A 12,419-nucleotide genomic window follows, 5' to 3' on the forward strand; every position below is an offset into this window, starting at 1 on the left:
ACTAACACCGTATGTTTACATCAGAAGTGACATCAGTGGCTAGAGTGCACTGTAATGGCGGTGGAGTGCCTTATGGGAGCAGAAGGGCTTTGTGGCATCAAGCATTCTATTTTGGTGTAGAATGGCACAGTATTGTATTTTGTGTGTTTTGGATGGTTGACAGAGTGTTACGATGCATTTGCTAAGATTTTAGAATGTTTTTGAAAGAAGTCTCTTATGCTAACCAAGGCTGCATGCAGTAAAATGCATTAAAAAAACTGTAATATTGTGAAATATTACAATTTAAAAGGATTGTTTTCTATTTGGATATATTTCTATAATATATTTAACTGTAATTTATTCCTGTGATGGCAAAACTGAATTTTCAGCATCATTACTCCACACTTCAGTGTCACATGATCCCTCAGAAATGCTGATTTGGTGCTCAAGAAACATATCTTATTATTATGATCAATAATGAAAACAATTTCTTTTCACAACGCGTAACATTTTTGTGGAAACCGTGATACTTCTTTTTCCATGATTTTTTGATCAATAGAAAGTTCAAACAAACAGCATTTATTTGAAATAAAAATCTTTGCAATATTATAAATGTCTTCTATATGACTTTTTGATCACTGTAATGTGTCCTTGATGAATTAAAGTATTAATTTCTTTAAAAAATAATAATAATAATAATTACTGGCCCCAAACTTGTGAACAGTTTTGCAGAAATAGTACACTCTCCTCAACAAGTCACATGATTTAAAGGGGTCATGACAAAGATTTTTATTTTTAATAAGTTCCTTGATGTTCACTTATAATGTTAATAACGTTTTTGCACAATGCACGTGCCTCTTTTACAAAACAAAATGCTCTGGACATACATATTATTCTCCAACTTACTTGTAGTAATTCACATGACTTAATGAACCAAACATGAAAATAGCACGAACAGTTATATGTGACGGGTTTGTTCAAATCCCTACCTCAAAATATGAGTAATAATTATATCCTCGCCTTAGCAAGCACAACTACAAATTGGCATATAAAATAAGACTATTAGCTAAGCAGCTTTTGCTGTTCCACACATAAAGACTGCAAAAAGAATGGATGTATTTGGTAATTCTGACATGATGCATACTAAATCTGAACTGTAAAGAATAACCATCCTATAATTTCCAAGTTATTTGACATCAGCAGAAAAAGTGGATGTTCTTAAGTGAGTCAGAGTATGATCTCCTGCAGTTAGTTCAGGCCTCGGTGAATAAGAAAATAAGGCTTCATGGATAGTTGAGTTGAGGAAAGTTAATTATGCAAAAATGTCCTGGCTTGACATCGAAGACACCGTGGACCAAACTGCACAGCATCTAAAGTCAAATAGCGTCTAATGGAGCGGTGTAATGCAAAGAGGCAGATATAACAGCACATCCCTTTCCCAACACACTTTAAAGTCGGTTTCTATTACATCCAAAGGCTGGTCTGATGCCTGATTACATTTGTTGTTAATCTTTGCGATCAGACCTGGGTTTGATGACACAGCTCTGTCTGAGGGGAAATTAAAACTCACGGCACACAGATATGAAAAGTTGCGTTCTTCGGTCGGATATTGGCAGGTGTATTGCAAGGGCCGAGGACGGACGTGTTACCTGGTGAGCGTCTTCCCACTTGTCAAGGTTTTCAATGTCCAACATTAAGCTGACAATCTGGAAGAATTTCTGAAAAAGAAGAAAAAAAAGAGAGATGGAAATTGTGTGATGAAAGAATGAAGAAAATAGAGAAATGTGTTACTCTGCATTGCAAAAAAAAAAAAAAAAAAAGTTTTATTTATTTAGGATTTTTGTCTTTTTTTCAGTAAAAAAAATAAATAAATGAATAATAATAAAAAAATAATAATAAAAAAAAAAAAATATATATATATATATATATATATATATACAGTATATATATATATATATATATATATATATATATATATATATATATATATATATATATATATACACATATACATATACAAGATAGGCCTACCTTTACTTGAAAGTGTGTAAGATGCTTTCAGAGAAACTTTGTTTATTTTATGCAAAATTCTCACTAAAAACAGGCTAGATTTATGCTTAAAATTAGAATAAATAATGTCATTGGAGTAAGAAATAATTGATTATAATTCAAGATATCTTCTTTGAAAACAAATATTAATCTATTTTTGCTTTATCTACAATTTATCTATATTTATAACATTTATATATTATTCACTGTGAAAAACTCAAGTAAAAGTAACATATATATTTTTTAAATGGTGTTTGTTCTCTAACATTTTGTAATTGAATATCAGGTAATATATGAGTGGTTAAGCCATGAAACTCTGTGTTCTGATTGGTTGTTTCAATGTAACTTCCACAGCATGGAACATATCCATAATTACTGCCCTTTATAAGTAAACGCATCCAAACGGATACACTTGCGCTATACAAATTATTATTCTAGCCCTCCACCTCCCCAGCACCACCTGTCTAGATCTGTCTAGCAGCAGCAGCATGTTTCCCTTCATTTTAATTTCTGAGTATTTAGCAGAAGCAAGTCGTACTTCCTCTGCAGGAGCAGAAGCAGCGTAGCAGATCTAGTCAACCAAGATCAAACCTACATTCCATTTACATTAATAAAATGTTTAATAATAAACTATCCCAAAATTTGTCATGACTGAAATGTAAATATGCAGTTGACATGTCAAGCATTGATCAAATTGTCATTATAGCCTCGTATTAAGCCTGCATGGAGTATATGTACTTTTCCTATTTAAGCCAACTACAAAAGAGCTTAAAAAAACGTATTATAATTCTTATTAAAAACTTCAAAATAAATATTGCCCAATCACAGATTTTGTCATCTCCCCATATATCTTTCCACAAACCCACAGGCAAATACACACCTGCACGTCGTCAGGAGCTGGGATGTAGGTTGCTCGCTTGAAGGTGTCCGTCACATTTCGGAGAATCTCCACGGAGAATAAGAGGTCGCCGCTGTAATAATTCTTACGGGACATTAACTCCAGGAGACTCCTCACGATCTGAGACATGCCCTCCCCTGCCAGGGTCCTCTGACCCTTCGCAAGATGTTCTCGCAACTATAGGGGAAGAAAAAACATGCTTTTATGCACAGACACTGATTAATAAACCTTGATAATAATAACTACATGAGCATGAAGGTTATAAATAAACACAGAGAGATGAAGTCGAGTCGAGATATCAAATCAAACCAACAGAGTAATCGGAACATGTTCATTTAAATAGGCTATGTTAAACTGGTATTGTTAGCTAAAAGGATTAATATCCTGAAAAATTTGTTATTTCAAATTGTAATAATATTTCACAATGTTTGTTTTTTTTTACTGTATTTTCATCAAATAATTGCAGCCTTTCAAAAACATAAAACATTTTTAGCAACCCCAAATGTGACCCTGGATCACAAAACCAGTCACAAGTCGCACGGGTATATTTGTGGCAATAGCCAACAATACATTGTATGGGTCAAAATTATCGATTTTTCTTTTATGCCAAAAAACATTAGGATATTAAGTAAATATGAAGATATTTTGTAAATTTCCTACCTTAAATGTATCAAAAAATTATTTGTGAGTGGGTGCAGCACAATCGCCAACAGAAATGGACAACTTTAAAGGCGATTTTCCCAATATTTCGATTGTTTTTGTACCCTCGGATTCCAGATTTTCAAATAGTTGTATCTCAGCCAAATATTGTCATAACAAACCATAGCTTATTTCGCTTTCGGATGATGTATAAATCTCAATTTAAAAAAAATAACCCATACGACTGGTTTTGTGGTCCAGGGTCACAAATATTGGAAGAATGAATGAATGTAAATAAATAAATAAATAAAATGAACAAGCATGCAGAAGGATGTAAAGAAAAGTGGATATTGTGAACATAAAAACACAAACACACTAATATACTGCCATTCAGAGTTATTATCGTTAACTAAAACTAAGACTAAAATTAAAATTAAAACTATAAAAAAAAAAAAAATCTGTTAATTGAAATAAAGCTGAAATAAAATAAAATACATATATTAGTTGAAACACTTAAACTATATGAAAATGAGAAATGTTGCTTTGGCAAAAGCAAAACTAAAATAACACTGCATTCATTTTATACACTTAAAACAAACTTAATAAATAAACACACTTAAAAAGAGATTAAATAAGCACGCTGATTCAAAGGTAAGCCAGAAAAAGGAAGTGCAGAAGCACATGCTGGCTTTGAAGCTGAAGCAACATTGATCCAGGACTGGAGCAAAGCGAAAGCAGTTTGAAGCTATCGACAGCAGCCTTAATCTACTTCCCATCTACAGTCAACCAAGCTGTGAGCATAACGAAGTGAAAACAACGTCTCCCTCAGTGAATTAACCAGCGGAGTTCTTGCTCGCGGTTGAACGTGAGCGGACGAACTGTTGACTGTCTAATGACAGTACAGCGAGTGCATGACGTGCCAGACAATGGCAATCAAAGCTAATTAAGCATTGTGTGATTATAATGAGGGGTTAGTGGACAGGTTAAAAGCGCAATCAACCCCGGCACATCATGCCTCTGTCCAGACGTACAATTAAAAAACAACTCGGCATTATGAACTCAAAGTCAAAGGCCGTGGCAGAGGAATTAGTGGGAGCGCATCAAGGCAGACTGTTGAATCTGTTAGAAAGTAATCAATCGTTATTGGAACCCAGAGGTCTGAAACGTATATACTGAAAAGTATATAATCAATGTAAAGCTGGGAGCTAGTGATGTTTCTTTTTAAGCTTTTAAGCATTTACGGTAGGCAAGGGTTCAAAGGAAGCATCTCAAAGTAATGAGTAATAAATTTTCATTTCATCGGTGTGTGTTAAAATGAGTGACGATCCAGCACTGTAATTGACTCTTTTTTTCTTTTGCTGAGTGCTCATTGCAGTTATTATCATTTGTGGAAAGTGACAGTGGCATTGTTCTCTCCAGAACACACAGCCCTTTAAATACACTCTTTATGATCTTTTATTTTTCTGTGGCTAGTGAAACCACCAAACTAAATGCAAACAAATGTGTCTTCGCTTCTGATATGCATTCAGTTATGCACATGCAGCTACAATTCTGGTGTATTCATTTCTTTAATTTTTAATATTCAGCTGCTCATCCACGTCGTCTCCTGAGCTACACAATTCAGGGACAGACTGTAGTAGATATTAAATAAAACTGAGCAATTGAAGTCAGTATGTATTAGTTCATGTAAACTGCATTCACCAGTAATTGTAAAAACATCTATACTACTTAAAACAAGAGAAATGCACTTGACAAAATTCCTTGATATATTAAAATGTGTTTTCCACAAGATATATCTTGCATCTTTACACACTGGCAAACAGTTTTATTATTATTGTTGTTACTACTGTTATTAATAAACAAATAATACATAATTTATGTAGAAATACTAATAACTATTATTATTATTATTATTATTATTATTATTACAAATATTAATATTAATAAAGTATAATATAATAAAATAAAACCAAGCAACGTTTTATACTGTTACAAAATAATCATAAACAATATATTTAAATATTTAAGAATTTATTTAGTCAGTAATAATACAATATTATTAATCATAATAATACAAATATTATTATTGTATTATTATTAATATTATTAATAATAATACTAATACTACTACTACTACTACTACTAATAATAATAATAATGATAATGATAATGATAATGATAATGATAATAATAATAATAATAATAATAATAATAATTATTATTATTATTATTATTAATATGTTATTACTATTAAAAGAGAGATATTTTAATGATTAAAATGAGAAATTACCAATTGGATAACACAGATACATTTTATTAAAAATATATTTTCTAATGTTTGTCTTGCGCAAATTTGCTTCTCAATTAGTTTATGAGAAGATGACGATACTCTACCACAAACCTGATTTTCAAGATCAACATAATAAACAAGAAAAATATATAAACTCCTTATCAAAACTCAGTAACATTTTATTTTACAGTGTCTTTGTTACATATGTTACATGTACTTACCATAGTAATAACAGTTAATTATGCATAATTACATGCAACTAACCCTCAACCAAAACCTAATCCTACCCTAACCCTATGGTAAGTACATGTAGTTACTTAATATTACACAGTACTTAAATATATAATTACACTGTAACAATGACACCTTCAAATAAAGTGTAACCCAAAACTCTTTATTATTGTGTTAGATAAGGTGCATAAACAAATTCATATTCATAATCTAATCCTACCCCATCTTGTAACATCACAGCACGTCATCCACATCCATGTACTCACAGATAAATGTAAATATCTATATTCGAGTGAGACACATCGGGCGAAGCTCGGAGGACCCCAGTAAGCAACTCCATTAGCGTCCAGCAAGCAACGACGACTAGCAGATCCTACAAGGAGAGGGAAGGAAAAAACAGATCATTATCACTGTTTGTGCATAAACAATAACAGCATGTCAAAGTTTGACAGACACGTACTCTGTGAGGTTCACACGCTTCATATAAAAGACTTCACTGCGATGCGGCATATGATAACGTCTGGGATAATGTCTGTTTTGAGTATGTCATTTTGCAACGCTGTTAAATCAGTTTTGCTTAAAGTTTCTGCCACTTGCATCATTCAGATCACGGCCAATAAGACCCGACGTTGGCTTCACCACCGGTACCCTCGCTGGGATAAAAATGGGCCTGAAAATCACACTGGGAACGCAGGCAGCCCGGAAAAGTCAAGCGAATCGCTCTCTGCAGGAACTGTTTTTTTCGCATGCATGACAGTCTGTGCTGGCCGGGATGTGGAGTTGATATAGATTACAGCTCGCTGTTGACCTCTTTCAACACTCTGCTCTGCGCTCCCACTTCAAAGACATCATTTATTAGGTCTTTCTGTTTTTATTAGGTAAAAATCACTGAGCGCCTTGGGTGTCTTTCTCCACTAGTATCTGAGAATTATTGCACACTGCACTCAAAGGGCATAAATAACCTCAAACAAACTCTCCTTCTGCACTTGGAAGGTTTAGAAATACTTAAACCAAACTGAGGAGTGCAGAATACTGAATACCATCGCTGTGTTTTTAAAATAATTAAACACGAAAGTTGATATTGTGGCTTTATACACTGTCAGACACTTGCACGTGTCATTATATTATTAACATTTTACATATCATTCAACATATGTATATACAGCGGGGGAAATAAGTATTGAACACGTCATCATTTTTCTCAGTAAATATATTTCCAGTGGTGCTATTGATATTAAATTTTCACCAGATGTTGGTAACAACTCAAGTAAGCCATACATACAAAGAAACAAACAAAAATAAGTTCAGAAATTAAGTTATGTGTAATAATGTGAAATGACACAGGGAAAAAGTATTGAACACATGAAGAAAGGGAGGCGCAAAAAGGCATGGAAAACCAAGACAACTGCTGAAAACTTACAGTAATTAAAAAGCAATCCAGCCCCCTGTCAGTGGAAATTAATAACAGCTGGTTCAGTCCCAAATGATGGCCTACAAAAAGGTCTCATTGCCAAGGTGTCACACAAGACACATCTCATGATGGGTAAAAGCAAAGAGCTGTCTCAAGACCTTCGCAACCTAATTGTTGCAAAACATAATGATGGCATTGGTTATAGGCACCATTCTAAGCTTCTGAATGGTCCAGTGAGCACTTTTGGGGCCATAATACGGAAGTGGAAAGACAATAATTTCACCATAAATTTGCCTTGACCAGTGCTCCTCGCAAGATTTCTGATAGAGGAGTGAAAAGAATAATCAGAAGAGTTGTCCCAGAGCCAACACCAAGTTGTATGGTGTATGTGCACTGCCATTTCTCCTCCAAATATGGTGTGTATTATGGCATCCAAACAGTTCAATTTTGCTCTCATGTGACCACACTATATTCTCCCAGTATTTCACTGGCTTTTCCAAATGTTGTGCAGCAAACTTTAAATGAGCTTCAACATGCTTTTTTCAGTAATGGAGTCTTGCGTGGTGAGTGTGCATACAGGCCATGGCGGTGGAGTGCATTACTTACTGTTTTCTTTGAGACAACAGTACCTGCTATCTGCAGGTCTTTTTGAAGCTCTCCACAAGTGATCCTTGGCTCTTGGACAACTCTTCTGATTATTCTTTTCACTCCTCTATCAGAAATCTTGCGAGGAGCACTGGTCGAGGCAAATTTATGGTGAAATTATTGTCTTTCCACTTCCGTATTATGGCCGTATTATGTATTCAGAAGCTTAGAATGGCGCCTATAACCAATGCCATCATTATGTTTTTCAACAATTAGGTTGCGAAGGTCTTGAGACAGCTCTTTGCTTTTACCCATCATGAGATGTGTCTTGTGTGACACCTTGGCAATGATACCTTTTTGTAGGCCATCATTTGGGACTGAACCAGCTGTTATTAATTTCCACTGACAGGGGGCTGGATTGCTTTTTAATTACTGTAAGTTTTCAACAGTTGTCTTGGCTTTCCATGCCTTTTTGCGCCTCCCTTTCTTCATGTGTTCAATACTTTTTCCCTGTGTCATTTCACATTATTACACATAACTTAATTTCTGAACTTATTTTTGTTTGTTTCTTTGTATGTATGGCTTACTTGGGTTGTTACCAACATCTGATGAAAATTTTATGTCAATAGCACCTTTGGAAATATATTTACTGAGAAAAATGATGACGTGTTCAATACTTATTTCCCCCGCTGTATATATATATATATATATTAAATATATACATGCATATGTGTGTATTTGTATATACAAAATAATTGTACACAGTACACACACATATATTATGTAAACCCAAACATTTATTTTGGATGCGATTAATCACGATTAATAGTTGCCCAGCACTAATATATGGTGTTTCTAGAGTTGAGAAAATGCTGTACTTATTTAGACCAGTTCTTAGCTACCTTTGCAGTGCACACAAGCAGAGACGGTCCCAAAATGTGTGCCTCACTTCATTAACGATAGAGGCGAGTGGAGTTATGAGGTTTGATTGACAGTTTGAGGATCCAGTGGAGTTACGAGTTTTAGTCGCAAGCTCTTTTTAATACTTTCCATTGGTTGAATATTTGCAAAACCCACAGACAGACATAAGAGGTGACAAATAGTAACAATTTATAAAAAAAAATATATATAAAAAAATCAAAATGCGAGGTTTCTGCCTAGCAGTTACGTTATATAGCAATCACAAAACACAGAAGAATGTCACGATGTACAAAACAACAACATGTCAATGTCTGACATTAAATCTAAAGCCTAAAAAAGGAACGTGTTTTTGTTGGGCCCAATGTAAGCTCTGCGGCAACATCTGACATTTCAATCCACCAAAAGCGATGTCTTGATATCATTGTTGTATTAACTTTCTGTGGCTGCACATATTGGGCTGTAAACATCCTCATTAAGTTCCCTCTCACACATCACTAATTCAGCTCAATGGGCTTCAAAACTGAATGCTGATTAACTGTGTGGAAATCAACTTATTTCGAGCCTGTTGTGCGATGTTGGTTTTGGAAGCTGAGCGACTGCATCACTGATGGAGTTTTATAATGTGGTTTAACTGATCATAAAATCTTTTAATAAAGCTGTATGTCATGGTAAGAGAAGAAACAAATGTATCATAGATTGAATTAGATATGGCGTCTTTGGCTGTGGCCAAAACAACATTAGATTGTACTTTCAGAGTTTTATGTGATGTAGACGGCAGCGTACCCTCTGAAGCTAATCAAGCTCGGATCATTAACTTTTCTTGAGCGGTTTTAATTTACTACTAATTTGTCACTTAGCTGACATTTTTATCCAAAGCAACGTACAATAAACTTTTCTGAGGAACGGCCATCCTTGAACAAGCTGGGGTTAGACCCGCTAAAGGGCAGATTGGCCATGGATTGCTCATTACACAGTTTGAACCAGCAAACTTTTGATTACTAGCCAAGAAAGAGGCTTATCAGTGAACATTATCAGTGTTAAAAATTCCTTAAATGTATCAAATTAATTGGAATTATTAGCAAATGATGACTTTAATTTCTGCACATGCTTCAGAACACTTGTAATGTCACAGGTCTGCTTTTATAATGCTCTTTTGGTTTTATTTGGTTAATTTTGGACAGCAATATGAACTAATAACTCTCATTTAGATCTACTGTAAGTAGCAGTTCCTCAAATTATTAAACATTTTGTTCCACTGAATATAAAGTCATAGAGGTTTGGAACGGCATGATGATGACAGAAACAGCTTCTTTAGGGGAATTATACTACTTATTATTGGAGAAAAAGACTCAAACAGACTTTAAGTGGAGAATGGAGAAAATGTTTGCAGTGACGTACCAGTGGCATTTGATGGACACTTGTTGTATACCGTCTCTCCAGCTGAGGCTCTCTTCCACGTCATGGCTACTTGGTACTCATCTTTACAAATTTCATGAGGCGCTGCACACAGTATACACCAAAAGTAAGAGGTTAACCAGCAAAAAAAAGTGTACGAATTGGCATTAAATAAAAAGTCCATTGTTGATTGGGAATTGACTGATCGCGCTCAGATAGATAGATAAATAGACAGACAGACAGACAGACAGACAGACAGACAGATAGACAGATAGACAGATAGACAGATAGATAGATAGATAGATAGATAGATAGATAGATAGAACCATTGAATGATAGATAGAGTGAAAGAACGGCAGACAGATAGATGATAGATAGATAGATAGATAGATAGATAGATAGATAGATAGATAGATAGATAGATAGATAGATAGATAGATAGATAGATAGATAGATAGATAGATAGAACCATTGAATGATAGAAAGAGTGAAAGAACGGCAGACAGACAGATGATAGATAGATAGATAGATAGATAGATAGATAGATAGATAGATAGATAGATAGATAGATAGATAGATAGATAGATAGATAGATCGATAGATCGATAGATCGATAGTTAATGATAGTCTTGCTTTTCCAAAAAGATCTAAATATATACTGTTTAACAAACAAACAAACAAACAAACAAACAAACAAACAAACAAACAAGTAAATAAATAAATAAATAAATAAATAAATAAATAAATAAATAAATAATACATTTTTACCCCATTGGCAAATTGTTTTTGTCTTGTTTTAAGCATGTTAAAGTGAGGTTTATGCCTCAATATAAAAAAATAAAATAATAATAATAATAATACTGATTGAGAAAATGAGATCACCGACTGCAACAACACTCATCTCTCTCCAACTCTCATTCAAAAGCTCCTTCAGATCAGAGAACAACCCAAGGGTGAGATACAGAAGAAGACCGGGTTGAAAGCGGAGAGAGAGACGGAGAAAAGAACCCTACTCTTTTTCATCTGAACATAATACACCCCGACAAAGCTATCGGACAGATTTTTGTTTTCAAGTTTGTGCCGCCATCAAAGCGCTGTGCCCAATATGAGCTCTACGGCAATGCCTGACATTTATTTAATCTATAGCCTCCCAAAGCTGCAGTCAAAGGCGTGCTTATTAAAATCTGCTGTTTGCTGCTCTGCTTGACATGATGACAAATCACACACAGCAGCACTTCCAACAGTTCCCTTCTGTCAAGAATGACCCGTCTCAATTGAAAGAGAGGAGAAATGGTAACAAAGGAGTAGAGTGAATGTTAAATATGGCGGAAGAGTGAGAAAATGAGAGAGAGAGAGAGAAAAGCAAAGGCCACTTTTTACAAACAGGGTACAAAATAGGGTTTGAAAGTCTTAAAAAAAGCCAATTTTTCTTGTCTTTCTTTTTTAACAGGCATCCAGTAAACTTATTCAAACAACTGATTATCAACATTACAAGATCATACTTAATGTTAAGTGAGCTATATTATTTTCGATTTATTTATTTTATACAAGGTTTGCAATTTTGTCAACCTTGTTACGAAATATGTAAGTTTAAAACCCTGATTTGTGAGATTTGGAAATGTTATGAAATCAATAAACATGGACATTAAAATAATATTATATACAGTATATGTCACTTATTGGGTGTCATTTTAAGGAGAGTTTTTGTTGTTGTTGTTATTTATTTGTTTTTGTTTTTTTGCAATGGGATGAATATCTTGCATGGTTGTGCAAAGAATGTGAGATGCAGCTAAATATTACATATTTGGCCATTATTTTATTGTTTTCATTACATACAATAAATGAATTAAATATCAATTCAAGAGATTAAGTCAATATGATATTGGATATTAACTAGATATTAGAAATAATCAAGACTGTAGAGGTGTTAAAGACGTGATATTTAAAAAAAAAAAAATGTGTACATCAGTTGATGTGTATTTTATGTTGGCTAATAATTTCTCTAACACACACCATGGTTC

At 34.0% G+C, this 12,419-nt stretch overlaps 1 protein-coding gene across 1 annotated transcript in view; it reads right to left on the reverse strand.

Annotated features, from left to right (window-relative positions):
* Nucleotides 1–12,419, reverse strand: part of adgrb2 (adhesion G protein-coupled receptor B2) — a 295,002-nt gene that overhangs the window by 114,366 nt on the left and 168,217 nt on the right. Inside the window, exons 7-10 of the mRNA XM_084131293.1 lie at nucleotides 10,402–10,503; nucleotides 6,353–6,459; nucleotides 2,909–3,103; nucleotides 1,629–1,697 (exon numbers count right to left, since the gene is read on the reverse strand). Coding sequence (XP_083987419.1) covers nucleotides 1,629–1,697; nucleotides 2,909–3,103; nucleotides 6,353–6,459; nucleotides 10,402–10,503 — 473 coding nt within the window. The remainder of the gene's footprint in view (nucleotides 1–1,628; nucleotides 1,698–2,908; nucleotides 3,104–6,352; nucleotides 6,460–10,401; nucleotides 10,504–12,419) is intronic.

Source organism: Abramis brama (genome assembly GCF_963993115.1).
Source record: "Abramis brama genome assembly, chromosome: 12".
In the NCBI taxonomy this organism is placed as follows: Eukaryota; Metazoa; Chordata; class Actinopteri; order Cypriniformes; family Leuciscidae; genus Abramis; species Abramis brama.